Here is a 13595-nt window from a genome sequence, read left to right as displayed (position 1 = left end):
TTACATAAATTATTAAAATACATGATAGTTAATTATAATTTGATAATTATTTTTTTTCAATTAGCAATATAATATTTTTTTTGTAATAATTCATATAGATTATAGTTTGAAAAACTTTTTCAATTGAGTCAATTGTTGCACAAGTAGTCAGAATTATTCTAGTAGTAGAAATATTTAAAAATAGAATTGAAACTTCATTTAATTGAGTATACCAATTAGAGTATCATTTTTACTTGTATATATAAGATCAATTTTTCGATTTATATGTATATACCAAGTGATGAACCCCCTAAACATAAGCTAAGGGCTTGGTTCAGTGGTAAAGAGGGTTCAAGAATTCGCAAGATTAGTGCTGGGTCGTGGGTTCTAGACTCCAAGTAACAACATTTTTTTCCCCATAGTTTCAATTGATTTTCATTTTTATTTTCTAAATAAATGAAAAATCTATTTTATTTGAAATCCTATTGGGATTCATAATATTTTATTAGATAATAAATTTCTTTTCTATTTTTATAAAATTAAGTAAAACTTGTAACGTTTTTTAAGTTTTCATAATTAAAATTAAAATTACATTCTCTCATATCCATTTTAAGTCAAACATTTAATTTATATTTGAGCAAGGAATAATAAAATTACAAGTAAGATTAAATAAATAAGAGTAATCATTTAAAATTTATAAATAAATACGATTATAGCGATATTTTTCAATCTTGATAATTATTTTCTCGACACGAATTTTATTGCTACAATATGATCAGATTCAGAAGTATTCCTTAGTTAGTTTCAAAAACTGAATAACGTTTATATACAACAATGACAGAGACAAGACCCATAATTATAATTTTAAAAAATACATTCTCTCAAACTTATTTTAATGTTATGTCAAACATATACTTACTCGATTTTATTGTTTGTGTTGAGGTAGAGTTGAATTTTTTTTAGTTGCTTATATCCGATCCGACCTATTTATATTTGACCCGGCCCGCTCGCCCCGCATATATGGATACTATTAGTGTGCTTACTTATCTTTTTGAACCCCTCGATGGAAATTCTACCTCCACCACTGAGCTCGAGTATTGAGACCTTTAGAATGTGTTTTTACCATTCACTTTATTATTATCTCTCTATATATATATTATTAGGTCAACATCCTCTTTTATTTTTATACTCCCTAGAATACCCTTAAGAATGCATTGCATCGATAAAGGGGGTATTTTTTCGAAAAATTGATATAGATAGTTGCTAACCAAAATAAATACAAATATTCTATCAGTCTAAAAATAAGTGTTATTCTAGGAAAAAATATGTTTATTAATAAATACATGTATAATTTACTAAATTAGTTTATTTAATAATATTTTAAATTTTTAAGATGATACTTATTTTGGACAAAATAACTTTTCTTTGTTGGTGAAATAACACTTATTTTGAGATGGAATAGTAATTGATATTTTATTTGCATATTTAATTAGGTAATTATTTTGAGGGATCAAATTAGGATTGAATATAAAATATCGAAAATTGAATTATCGAATCGAATTGAAATTTTTGATAATTTAGTATGGTATTCGGAGTAAAATTTTAGAATTATGATATTCGTGAGAAAAATTTTAGAATTATGATATCCGGGTTTGAATTTGGTATGAGACATTAGCACCAAATGGTATTCGACATTTCCCTAATACCAAATTATTTACTTAATGAAAGTCATATGTCAACATATTCATTACTAATTAGTTTAAGTCCAAAGAGAAAGTTAAAGAATAAGCATAAACAATCCAAACACATATGTCTTTTAGTTCTATCAATTTTTATTTTTTTTATGTTTTTTTACTTGTTGATTTTCTATTATATTGTGTTTCCGCATTAAAAAAAATAGAAATGATAGGAGAAGTAGTATTAACTTTGTAATACAATCGGCTATGACTTCAATACGGTATTAGCGAATACTGTATCAAATCAAAGTTCAATTTACCATTTACTCAATTACCGAACCGAAATGTAAAAATTTGTTATTTGATACTCTCTCTTTTTCATTTTATGTAAGGTCGTTTGATTCGGCACAAAATCTAAGAAAGAAAAACTTTTAAAACTTGTGATCTAAAATGAAGGATATAAATTTAGGAAACCCAAACATAATAACGAACATATTTATGTGAGAGGAGTATCTATTTTTAACTATCAATTACCAAACTCGAAATTTGAGAAACCCGATCGCCCACTCCTAGATCAAATATACATTAAAAACCCTATGAAACAATTGTCCTAATTCACCCTTTTGTCACCCTGCTTCCAATGCCACTTTTAGGGGTTTAGCGGAAGAACGATGAAATTGATTTTTCATTCCAAAAAATTGTTACCATATTCTAATATACATTAATATATACAGCTGCGAGGTGCATAATGTTCTGATTTTTTCTCAATTCTCATGCAGTTGTTTCTGGGTCCTCACATTTTTTGTTTCCGCCATGGTATGTTCATATATGTTTTCTCATTCCTCCTGTTCGCCTTAGTATTAATTCTCATTGATTTTTTTTTTATTTATCACAAGTTATAATTTTCTCTGTTGACTGTCATTGTGTTTTTTCAATGTAGTAGTATTTCTTATTTTAGAAATGTGTTGTTCGAGTTAGCTTGTGTGCACCTGGAAACAAAAGATACTGTTTGATGTTGTATGTATGGTGTAATTTTCTTTGATGAAGGGGATTTGGATTGCGGTGCCCGTACCTGCTATCTCTACCACCAACACAAGTTTTGAGTAACTATCTCCTTCAAGGCTTGGGCAAATGAGAAGAAATCACGTGGTGTTTTTGTATCCCTTTGGGGTTTGAACATTAGACTCATTGTTCTCAATCCCAATATGGTGGATATATCTTTTACTTGTTTTAGAACCATGGTGTTCGGAAATAACCTTTCTACATTTAAAGGGTGGGGGCACCACCCTTCCTATACTCCACTTGTGGGATTACTAAGATTTATTTCACAAGTTCTTGCTACCAATGGCGTAGCGAGGATTTTCAAGATTCAAAGTATTGTGAAGTAGTCATAGGAAGAAGTCCTACATCCAGTGGTTTGGGCTTGAGACTTCCACGTTGGAGGTTTCATGTTCGAAACCCCTTGCCAGCGAAAGCAAGGGGTTTGCCTTCTGGGTTGAGCTCATCGCATCAGGTTTGCCTAGTGCAGGTTACCTTTCCTATGTGGTTTGCGAGCTATCGCATATGAGCGAGGGTTTTACCACATGCGCACCCAAAGGGTAACAACTGCAAGTTTCCCCTTGTCATTAAAAAAAAGTCCTATGGAAATTTAATATCTAGTATATCCACAAAAAGATATTTTAATCTTGTATATATAGTGTAATTTTCTTTCATTAAGGAGATTCGGATTACGGTACCTAGCTCTGCCCATGCTTGCTATCTCTACCAACACAAGTACCGAGTAACTATCTCCGCCAAGGCTTGGGCAGATGAGAAGAAATCATCTGTGTGTTTTTGTATCCATTGGGGTTTGAACGTTAGACCTCATAGTTCTTAATCCCTTTTATTGACCACTAGGCCACAATTTTGGGTGAAATATGGTGGGTATATTTATTGATCACCTCTTTTGGCGTTCATGGATGTATTTAGTTTTATACAACAAGGTCCACCATAGAGAGGATAAATTTGTATCTATTCAGTCTCCATTGACAGCACAGCTCTGAAAGAACTTTTTACTTGTGGATTTGTTGTTTCGCCATGTTCTCTTTGTTACGACGGAGCTATCAGATTTACTTTGCTTGTTATAGTTTGTGGATTGTGAAATTATTTGGGCATAATAAGCAATTTCATGTGTTGATGTGGTATTATTGTGTATGTATTCTTTTACTTAAACAGCATTAACCTGTTTATAATTGCATAAAATCCAACATAACACAAACTTGGCATTATTTGTATATTGTTTTGCACATGGCTGCATTTTTAATTATTATTTTGCCATGTTGTGCAGGTGATAATATGTCTACAGTGTGGTGACAAAGGATTCTCTAACGCATTTGTTTTTTGTGTAAAATGTCTTGAAGTTGCTGTACATCGGTAAGTTAGATTGTTACCAAACGTCATTTTTAAAGTTCAGTCATTTACCGTCTCTTATTAGCTTTTGTTTTTCATTTTTGCTCTTGATTTCTGCCCTCCTATTTTGCATGAACGTGCAAAGAATTGCCTTATTACTAGCAGGAACATATATATTAGTTGATGATGGAACTAAGATGAGTTCCTGTGTGATCATCAGAACATGTTCTTGGTATTTATCAACTGTAATCATGAAAGAAAGTATTTAAGACCTTTCTGTAAATCCTGTTTTGGTTTGGACTAGCGATATGCGTATAGTTCTACTGTTCCGACAAAGGTTAAGTCAAGATGAACATTTCAGTAGGCAGATGTTTTTTTGGAATCATATCGTCTATAGCAATGTTTTTGACAGTGAGAAGTGCAAAAGAAGGACAAGGAAAAGAAAAGCTTAAGCAATGTTTCAGCAGGCAGAAGTTTAATCCTGACTTCACTGATGAGATTGGTTTTTTCATCTTTTGCCACAAAAAGAAAAGCTAAATCTGATAAAACTGGCACCCAAGGGTGTGGCCTAGTGGTCAATGAAGTGGTTGAGAGTCATGAGGTCTTAAGTTCAAATCCCAGCGGAGACAAAAAATACTAGGTGATTCTTCCCATATGTCCTAGCTTTGGTGGACTGAGTTACCTGGTACATGTTGCTGGGAGGTGGCAAATGTCCCATGGAATTAGTCGAGGTGCCCAAAAGCTAACCTGAACACCACGGCCGTAAAAAAAAATCTGATATAACTGTTTGCACCAGAAACAAAAAAGGCTAATGCAATTCAATATGATCTTCTGTACTGCATTGCTGTTGTCTAAGGAAAAAACCTTTGGGAGAACCATTGATAAGGATTGAGAATTTTGAGTGTTGAAATACAGTATCTTATCTAGTTAATCGCTTAATCCATTTTCCTCCAAAACTCATGCATGAGAGCAACTTCAGCAAGGATTCCCAATTGACATGATTATAGGCCTTTCCAATGTCTAGCTTCTGGAATCACCTTCTCCATTGGCAATTAGGACATCCATTATTTTGGCATTCTTCAATGAAAGCCATATGTTGAACATCCACCAGCTTACGAATGACCCTTTTCAACCTTTCTATTAGAACCTTTGGTAGTAGCTTGTACATACTTCCTATAAGGCTTATAGGTTTAAGTTCTCTTAAATCCTTGGCTCTGTCTTCTTAGGAATCAAAGCTATGTAAGTTGTGTTGAATTTTTTCTCAATAACTCCATGAGAATGGAAATTCTTGAAAGTTTTTATGTTGTCCTGCTTCAGTACTTCCCAACATTTGATGAAAAAACTCTTTGTGTAGCCATCTAGACATGTATACTCCTCTTGCTCATCAAAATCCCTGTGTAGAGCTTCTTTTTCAACTTCAGTGATGACTGGGCAAATGATAAAATTGCATGATGGTCTCCGGTCCCGAGTCTCAGAGTAAAGCTTCCTATAAAAATCAAATATTCCCCCCTTAATTCCAACTGGATCTTCCACTTGTTCATCTTGAATTACTAGTTGGTCTATATTACTATTTCTCTTGTGATCATTTGCCACTTTACGAAAGAAGTTGGTATTCTTGTCCCCTCCTTGAGCCCATAAGGCTCTGGGTCTTTGTCTCCGTGAAACTTCTTCATTTTTGATGTATTCTCCATGTTCCATCAGAAGAGCCTTCAGTAGTGATTCCGCTTCTGTCGGAATTTTGTTCTCCTGTACAACATCCAGATTAGCCAGTTGACTCAGAACCTTCTATAAAATCAGAATATTCCTCCATAGCTGGAGTTCTTCTCTTGCAATTTCATTGTTCGGAAGGAAACTTTGTCACATTAAAATCTCCAGAAACAGCCCATTGCCCTTCCAACAGTCCCGTAACAACTCCTGTTTCCTCCCACTCATTTTCCCTTTCCAGATTACAATTTGGGGCATATACTCCCGTTACATGGCACTCAAAAGTCTTGAAGAAGTGCGACAAACTTGCAAGTAAGACTATATAATCCAATTTCCAAAGTCTCCCCTCTCCATGCTATATCATCCCACAACATCAGAATTCTCCCTCTAGTGCCACTTGCTTCTAGGCAGGAAAAGTTCACCCATCTCCCTCCCTGTAACTCTTTGACAATCTCTTTGGCATCCCCCTCCAACTTAGACTCCTGAAGACAATGATATCAGCCTTTCAGTTGTACATAAGGCTCTTCAGAATTCTTATTTTAACCCTATTGTTTAATCCCCTTACATTCCATGTCACCAATTTGAGTTTCACTGTAAAAGGTTGCCATCTTTTCCCCGAACTCTCCTCCCATCACTTTTGATCCTAACATCAAAATAGGTGAGCCCCTTGAGTTCATGTGTCCCTTTGTATCTAGGCCTCTTTAAAGATGCCACATCTCCGGGAGCCTTGCCTGTCTGCAGCTATCTATTTGCATCAGTAGTTCCCATGCTTCTTCCTCATGCTCCTGGAAGTCGACCCTGAGAATTTTACCAAGAAGTTGAGTTTCATGGTTGTCATTAAATACTGATAATGGTTTTAGGTTAACCTTTACATGTCTTTCTTTAGTTTGTTAATATTCCATGTTTTAATCTTTTCAGCTACTGCCTTGATAAAGTTCCCAGTACATTTGATGAATTTGTCTATTGGGTCTGTGATGATTGTGAGGTGAAGGTGCCAAATGAACTCACTATCATGAATTCTGTTGGCGTCTTACCTGAAAATTGCACTAGTTCAAGACATCTTAAAGCAAGTTCTGAAGCAAAACTTGATATTCCTCCATCGATTGCTGAGGTAGATTTAACGGTGGTTCAAAATAAGTCTTCCGAGGAAGATGTTGAGAAACATCCTAGAATTGATTTGGTAGAGCATAGTCACTTAGATAAGAAGTCTAATCCTACGTCTCTGATAGATAAGAAAAACTGTATTCATGCTGTCGTGGAACAAGCACAACCTGTTCTTGATCCTATTTGGAGGTGAGGAGATATCTCACAGATTATTCACTTGGGTGATAATTCATCAATATTGACCTGTCGTATTGTGAATGAAAATGTCCGTTTTCTTGCACTTTTTTCTGGCAGGGGTAGTTTTAACATATGGAACAAAGAGTATAAGACATTTGATGGACTTGTTGCTCACCTATCAGTCAAAGCATGCCAAAAGGTTTTTGAAGAAACGAAGTTATTTTCACTTTTGCTTCACTTGGAAATGCTTCCGAAATCTGATATATGGCCTAAGAGTTTCAATACATTAGAGCCTAGAGATGATAACATTGCATTGTATTTCTTTCCTTCGGATGCAAGGTAATTACTTTATATTTTCACCATTTTACACATAGTTTTCGTCATATTCGCTTTGTTGACATTTTATTTTTCTCAGTACAGATACGAGCAGGATTTTGATCATTTGATTGAGGAAATGATTGGTGAAGAACTTGCTCTCCGAGCAGTTATGACAAATGCAGAGCTGTTGGTTTTCACATCCACAGAACTTCCCCTGCATAACTGGAGTAAGTTTTCACTCGATGATACACCAAAGCTTAGATCTTGATTTCATTGTTAAGTTGTTTGATGAAATTGGTTGGCAGGATTCCAACACAAACACTACTTATGGGGCGTTTTTAGAGCGAAGCAGGAATCTAGTAGCTGTCAAATGGTATCGAACAGGGTTAAATCTGTGATACTTCAAACTCCTGGGAATGTTTTGGCTGCCGGAGATCATATAAACCTTGTGAAACTCAAAACTTCGCGTGCTGAGAGTCCTATTAGCACTTTAAGCAATAACGTAAGCTTTGGGTCTGGCACTTCCTGAAGCATCTGCCCTCTTCTTTTCATGTTGAGCTTCTCAATATGAAGGCTGTTGGTCAATAACCTGGTGGAAAAAACGACAAAGCTGGTCTAATGGTAAGAGCGCATCACATGACGTGACATGATGTGAGAGTTTAGGCACATATGACTGGCTAAGTGAATAAGGGATGAATCCAATATCCACCAGATTTCGGATCTTTGTGCTGCTGGTTCTCAGAGATTTCTCGGTTATTAACAAATAAAAACCGAGTTTTTTCTTCAGTTGAAGAACCTGATGTCCTGTGAAATGCTAACCATTTGTAATATGTCATCTGTTTAGCTGTACATGGTAGATAAAGGGTGGTTGTTTTGGAAACCGAGCTTTGCTCCCATAGTGACTCGAACAACTTGGAGGTGAAGGTGTATATCATCTTAGAATTAAACTCCTTTTATCTATTTCGGATTATAGGGACAAGGTTTGATTATGTATAATTTATATGGATATTAGCACTTTTGGTCTCAATTATTGGCAAATTCTTATTTTGGTCATGTCACACCCCGAGCCTACACCCTGGGCGGGACCGGCACCCGGAGACCATTTCTGGCCCCAAGCGAACCCTTGGCCTGGCTTTCTTAACTCAGCGGAAACCTAACCCAACATAATAACTCAATGCAATGCAATATTACAAAACAACTTAACTTATAANCATCTTAGAAACTCCTCTTATCTATTTCGGATTATAGGGACGAGGTTTAATTATGTATAATTTATATGGATATTAGCACTTTTGGTCTCAATTATTGGTAAATTTTGGTCATTATTGAGATGATGACTAATGGCATTTAATCTTTTTTTTTTTTTGAGAATGGTAAACTTTATGTCTATATATCCACAGGTGTAGAACAAAGTGTAGTCCCCCATCACAAAATTCTCTTTACAAAATCCTAATAATTCTAATTACAACCAGTCAATTACATTAAAAACATTTCCAGTGTTGTCTATAGCTACTTGCACAAAAAATAGTAAAGGCCTAAGCAGTCTATCTTGATCTTCTGTATGTTGCTCTTTTTGCCTTCAAAATGTCTCTGATTTCTCTCCTTCCATATGGTCCACCAGATACATGCGGGAACCATCTTCCATCTCTCCTCCTTTCTTCCTGCATTTCCATCATTGTTCCAACTTTTTAGCACTTCTTTGATTCTCCCAGGTGGGTGAACCCACCTGATCTTCCTCTTGTGTAAGAACATCTGCCACAATTGGTCTGTTCATTTACAACAGCATCTTGGGCCTGACATAAGTTGTAAAGTTCATGAGAAATTTGATTCAGAGGTCATTGCCCACACCATACATCCTTCCAGAAAGCCACCTTCTCTCCATTTCCAACCTTGCAACTTGTTCTTGTTGAAACTAGTTGCCATAGCTTCCTGATGGATCTCCATACACTACAATTATAAGGAGTTGTCACCTCCTGTGTCATCCATCTATCTTGCATGCCATATTTTGACCTGATCACTTTTTTCCATAGAGCTTCTTCTGGAGATGCAAACCTTCATAACCACTTCATCATTAGACTCTTATTATGTCTGTCTAGCGTCCTAATGTTTAAGTCCCATCCTTTCTTGCTTTCCAGTAGCTCCTCCCATTTCACTAGATGATATTTCTTCTTGTCTTCACTTTCTTTCCATATGAAGTTTCTCCTAACAACATCCAGTCTATCAGTAACACTGGCTGGGATAGGAAAGAGTGACATCATATATGAAGGGATAGAGTCCATTACACTGCTTACCAAAGTGAGTCTACCACCTGTGGATATGTATTGGCTTTTTCCAATTTGCTAATCTATTTTCACTTCTCTCTATCACACCACTCCATATGTTCTTGGACTTGCTCTTAGCTCTTAAAGGCATTACCAGATATGTGGTTGGGAGTTCATCCATTTTCCCCCTAACTTTTCTGCCAGATATTCAATGTTTGGCACTGTATTAACTGGGTATATGAAACTCTTACCCCAATTTTTATGCAAACCAGAAACTGCTTTAAAGATGTTGAAAATAACTCTGAGAATTAACATTTGTTTCCTTGTGGCACCACAAAACACTAGAGTGTCATCTGCATATTGCAAATGTGTTACATGTTATATATCTATCTTGAGAAACTGACAGAAATTATGATATAATTAACGGTGCACCCATAAAAAGCATAAAAGTGTCATTGTATTGTTGGTAGAAGTTAGAGGATCCACTTGTGAGATCCGGGTTCGAATCCAGTTAAAGTGTTTATTTCATTGTTTTTATTTTAAGTTTATCTTAGAGCTCTAGTATAAATTTTCTTAACTGCGTAAGTTTCCCATAAAAAACTATATTTATTTAAAGCTTTATTCGATTTTTATATTTACCAAAACAGTCAATGTTGAAGTCTTTTAAGAAATTATAACTCATAATTGCAATTTTATCTAATATAAAATACATTTATCAGGGTAAGTCTTAATCTACTATATCATACTCTTATAACTTTGAAAAAATTACTGAAATACACGTCTGATGTTTCCCTTATTTCCAATATCCTCTTCTATTTTTAAAAACCTCTAAAATCCCTTATTTCTTTAATGTATCCGAGCTACATATTAATGCATTCAAGCCAGAATTTAATGTACATGAGTTACATATTATGTATCCGGTTTCTTTTATAATGTATCCGAGCTAGTTTTTAATGTATCCAGTTTATGTTATAATGTATCCGAGATACTCTTTAATGTATCCGAGGTACATATTATGTATTTGGTTTGTGTTACTTTTTAAGGAATTAGTGTAATTACAAACTAAAGAGGGATATATTGTAATTTCATATTGAAACTATGTGATTCCTAAAATTTACCCTATAAACTTTTGTGTCTTTGTATGACACGATTTCACTAAATTTCGCATTTCAGTTTTAAGTTTTAAAACTTATTTATTTGTAGTACTCTCACAAGTAGTTTGGTTTAGAGACAAGTTTTGCAAAGATTAGAATTATGAAAAATTGTAATTTGCGAATTAAATAATGTAATTATATAGTGTAAATGAATATTTAGTTTGATATATGTATATGTTATAATATATTTGTTTAATTTTTAACTTTTGAGTAAGGGAGGAAGGTTGCGGTAGCCGGTAAGTCGACAACCAACGTAAAACTTGTCAATTCATGATGAATCTTTATAACATATAAATCGTTCGAACATGCTCACCTAGTTGATATATGTGTTTAAATAACAAAAATGAAAATTCACTTAACTAACCTCAACTTATTTGAGACTGAATTGTAATTATTGTTATTGTTGTAATACTATTACAAACTTTAATTTTGTCATTTCAACATTTACTTAACACATATATTAGCCATAAAATAAAAAAAAATAAAAAAAAGGTTCCATTGAGCTTCTCATAGAAGTATAATAATCGCCCACTTCCTAGGACTTGTGTATAAAAATACTTCATCGAGTTTCTCATAGAAATACAAACGTATCGCCCATTTCCTACGGGCTACAATCTGACTTTTGTATAAAAATAATCAAATATACCTCTAAACTTTATGAAAAAGGTCAAATATACCCTTGAATTTTATGAAAAAGATCAAATATATCTATTGATTTTTTTGTGACATTTTTGACCCTATACCCTTGTTAATTTAAATCCCCAAAAATTCAACATTAAGGTCCTTGCAATTGAAGTGTTCTTCAAGACATCAAAAACTCAGTCTCTCTTTCATTAGCAAAAGCATTCTGCAAAAAACTTCGATTTGTTTCTCCAAATCACTCTCCAATGTCGGTAAGTTCTTCTTCTTCTTCCTTCGTTCTATGAACTGCACAGTTTTTTTTTTTCCTTTTTATGCTTAGTACAGTTGTAAAACCTAGTTCTTTTCGTAGATCGAATTTGAAATCTGATTAAATAGTGTATTTTTTTTTCATTTTTTGGTAATTTTTATGAACAGATCTTTGAGTATAATGGAAGTGCTTTGGTTGCGATGGTTGGGAAAAACTGTTTTGCTATTGCGAGTGATAGGCGTTTTGGAGTACAGCTGCAGACAATCGCTACTGATTTCCAGAGGATTTATAAAATACATGAGAAGCTTTTTATTGGACTTTCTGGCTTGGCTACTGATACTCAAACACTGTAATTTCTAATTTTTTTTATTTCTGTTTTTACTGTTTTTTGCTAGCTAAAGATTACTACGAGCATGTAAGGGTGTGAGTTAGTAGTCAATGAAGTGGGGGTGAGAATCATGAGTTTTCAGGTTTGAATCCTAGCAGAAATAAAAAAATACTAGGTCATTTCTTCCCATATGTCCTAGGTTTTGGTGGTCAGAGTTATTAGTACCTCGTGCGGGCCGGAGGTGGAAGGTATCTTTTGGAATTAGTTGAGGTGCACCCAAGCTGGTTTGGATACCACAATTATAAAAAAAAGTTAGATAGGACACAATGAAAGAAAAAGATCAATATAGGTGATATGTGCAAGTTCTAGACTTATTAAAGAACTTCTAATATTATTATTTTTATCATTATTGTATATATTTAACTTATTTGGCACTGAGGCGTAGTAGTTGTAGTTATTATCAGTACTATTTTTGCTGCCTCCCCATTGTGTTGGGTGTTGTAAGCCTTTATTTTTTTAGAAATTACCATCATTTATTAAAGGACCTATTTCTTTATTTTTGAAAGATTTATAGAGCACATTAATTAGAGAAGTATATTGGAGTAGAAATTTAATATTTTGAGTGAGAGTTTGGAGTTAGTGATTACTGACAAAGAGGAAGGCTTCCTGTGGGTTGGATGTGTGGGTAGTGGACAATAAAGGGTGAAATTGGTGTTTTACTTATTTATTTGCTGATGCATTCTTGTTGATTATGTATAGGGAGAGGGTGTATTACAATCTGTGTATTAATAGTTTGATTTGTTTGGATTATGCATACTGATATGGGCTCTTGGTAATGGTTTCTTCAGGCATCAACGCCTCATGTTCCGTCACAAGCTATATGAGCTTAGAGAAGATAGGGATATGAAGCCCGAGACCTTTGCCAGTCTTGTATCTGCTATGCTTTATGAGAAAAGGTTGGTAACTAGCATATGTTCATTGACAGTGTGTTAACGTTTACTTCCTGAAGATTACATGGTGTCAGTCATAATTGCATGTTCTTGAATATGAATAGCATTTTTGAAGATTTGATGAGATAGTTTTTAATTGAGTATTAAGTGTTTAAATGGCTGCCTTTAGAGTCAATTGGACTTTTAAGAACTTTTCTGTACTTGGTAAACTAGCAGAGATGTGTGCAAGTAGGCCCAGATATTTTTAAAAAAGAGAAGCTAATGTTTGGTGACTTGTTCCACAAGTCTTTTGAACCCAAAGTTCAAACCCTTAGTTTCAAGCTCCACACTAGCTAATGATCCGTTGGATCTTAGATTTAAGTTTACTTTAACTGATGAGTGGGCTGAGACATCGTTTTCCATTTAATAAACTAGATCTGAGGTTTCATTTATTAGATTAGAACAAAGAGAGGAGAATAGAGAGAAAATAGATGTGAAGAATGAGTAAAGAAAAATCAGAGGAGCGCAGAAAGGACTCTTTAGTGTGAAAATATTTCCTACATTGTATCCAAAGGTTACTCAAGTTAGGAGGATGTGCTCAGATATGGGTAGAAATCACATCAGATGACGTGTTCTTACTTCTAGTAAAAAAAAATCTAATTGCTTGCTATATCCCCCCCCCCCCCCC

The 13595-nt window shown here is 34.4% G+C and overlaps 3 protein-coding genes across 3 annotated transcripts in view; all 3 read left to right on the top strand.

Annotated features, from left to right (window-relative positions):
* Window positions 1-13595, top strand: part of LOC125854993 (NAC domain-containing protein 2-like) — a 100104-nt gene that overhangs the window by 60913 nt on the left and 25596 nt on the right. The window lies entirely within an intron of this gene.
* LOC125854992 (uncharacterized) lies at window positions 2287-8393 on the top strand. The gene is made up of 6 exons (XM_049534620.1): window positions 2287-2471; window positions 3982-4067; window positions 6666-7040; window positions 7146-7367; window positions 7449-7573; window positions 7652-8393. The coding sequence occupies exons 1-6, from the start codon at window positions 2469-2471 to the stop codon at window positions 7873-7875; spliced, it is 1035 nt and encodes a 344-aa protein (XP_049390577.1). The 5' UTR covers window positions 2287-2468; the 3' UTR covers window positions 7876-8393.
* Window positions 11513-13595, top strand: part of LOC125855000 (proteasome subunit beta type-3-A) — a 5095-nt gene continuing 3012 nt past the window's right edge. Inside the window, exons 1-3 of the mRNA XM_049534631.1 lie at window positions 11513-11654; window positions 11818-11999; window positions 12827-12934. Of these exons, the coding sequence (XP_049390588.1) occupies window positions 11649-11654; window positions 11818-11999; window positions 12827-12934 (296 nt within the window). The 5' untranslated portion in view covers window positions 11513-11648. The remainder of the gene's footprint in view (window positions 11655-11817; window positions 12000-12826; window positions 12935-13595) is intronic.

Source organism: Solanum stenotomum, chromosome 2, assembly GCF_019186545.1.
Source record: "Solanum stenotomum isolate F172 chromosome 2, ASM1918654v1, whole genome shotgun sequence".
NCBI classification, from domain to species: Eukaryota; Viridiplantae; Streptophyta; class Magnoliopsida; order Solanales; family Solanaceae; genus Solanum; species Solanum stenotomum.
The sequence above is the reverse complement of the archived record's forward strand: the minus strand, read 5'-3'. Positions and strand labels throughout refer to the sequence as shown.

Bases quoted from the DNA above. Each gene is read 5' to 3' on its own strand.
- LOC125854992 (XM_049534620.1), top strand. The intron at 4,068-6,665 runs GTAAGTTAGATT...TAATCTTTTCAG, and splicing joins CTTGAAGTTGCTGTACATCG to CTACTGCCTTGATAAAGTTC. The intron at 7,574-7,651 runs GTAAGTTTTCAC...ATTGGTTGGCAG, and splicing joins ACTTCCCCTGCATAACTGGA to GATTCCAACACAAACACTAC.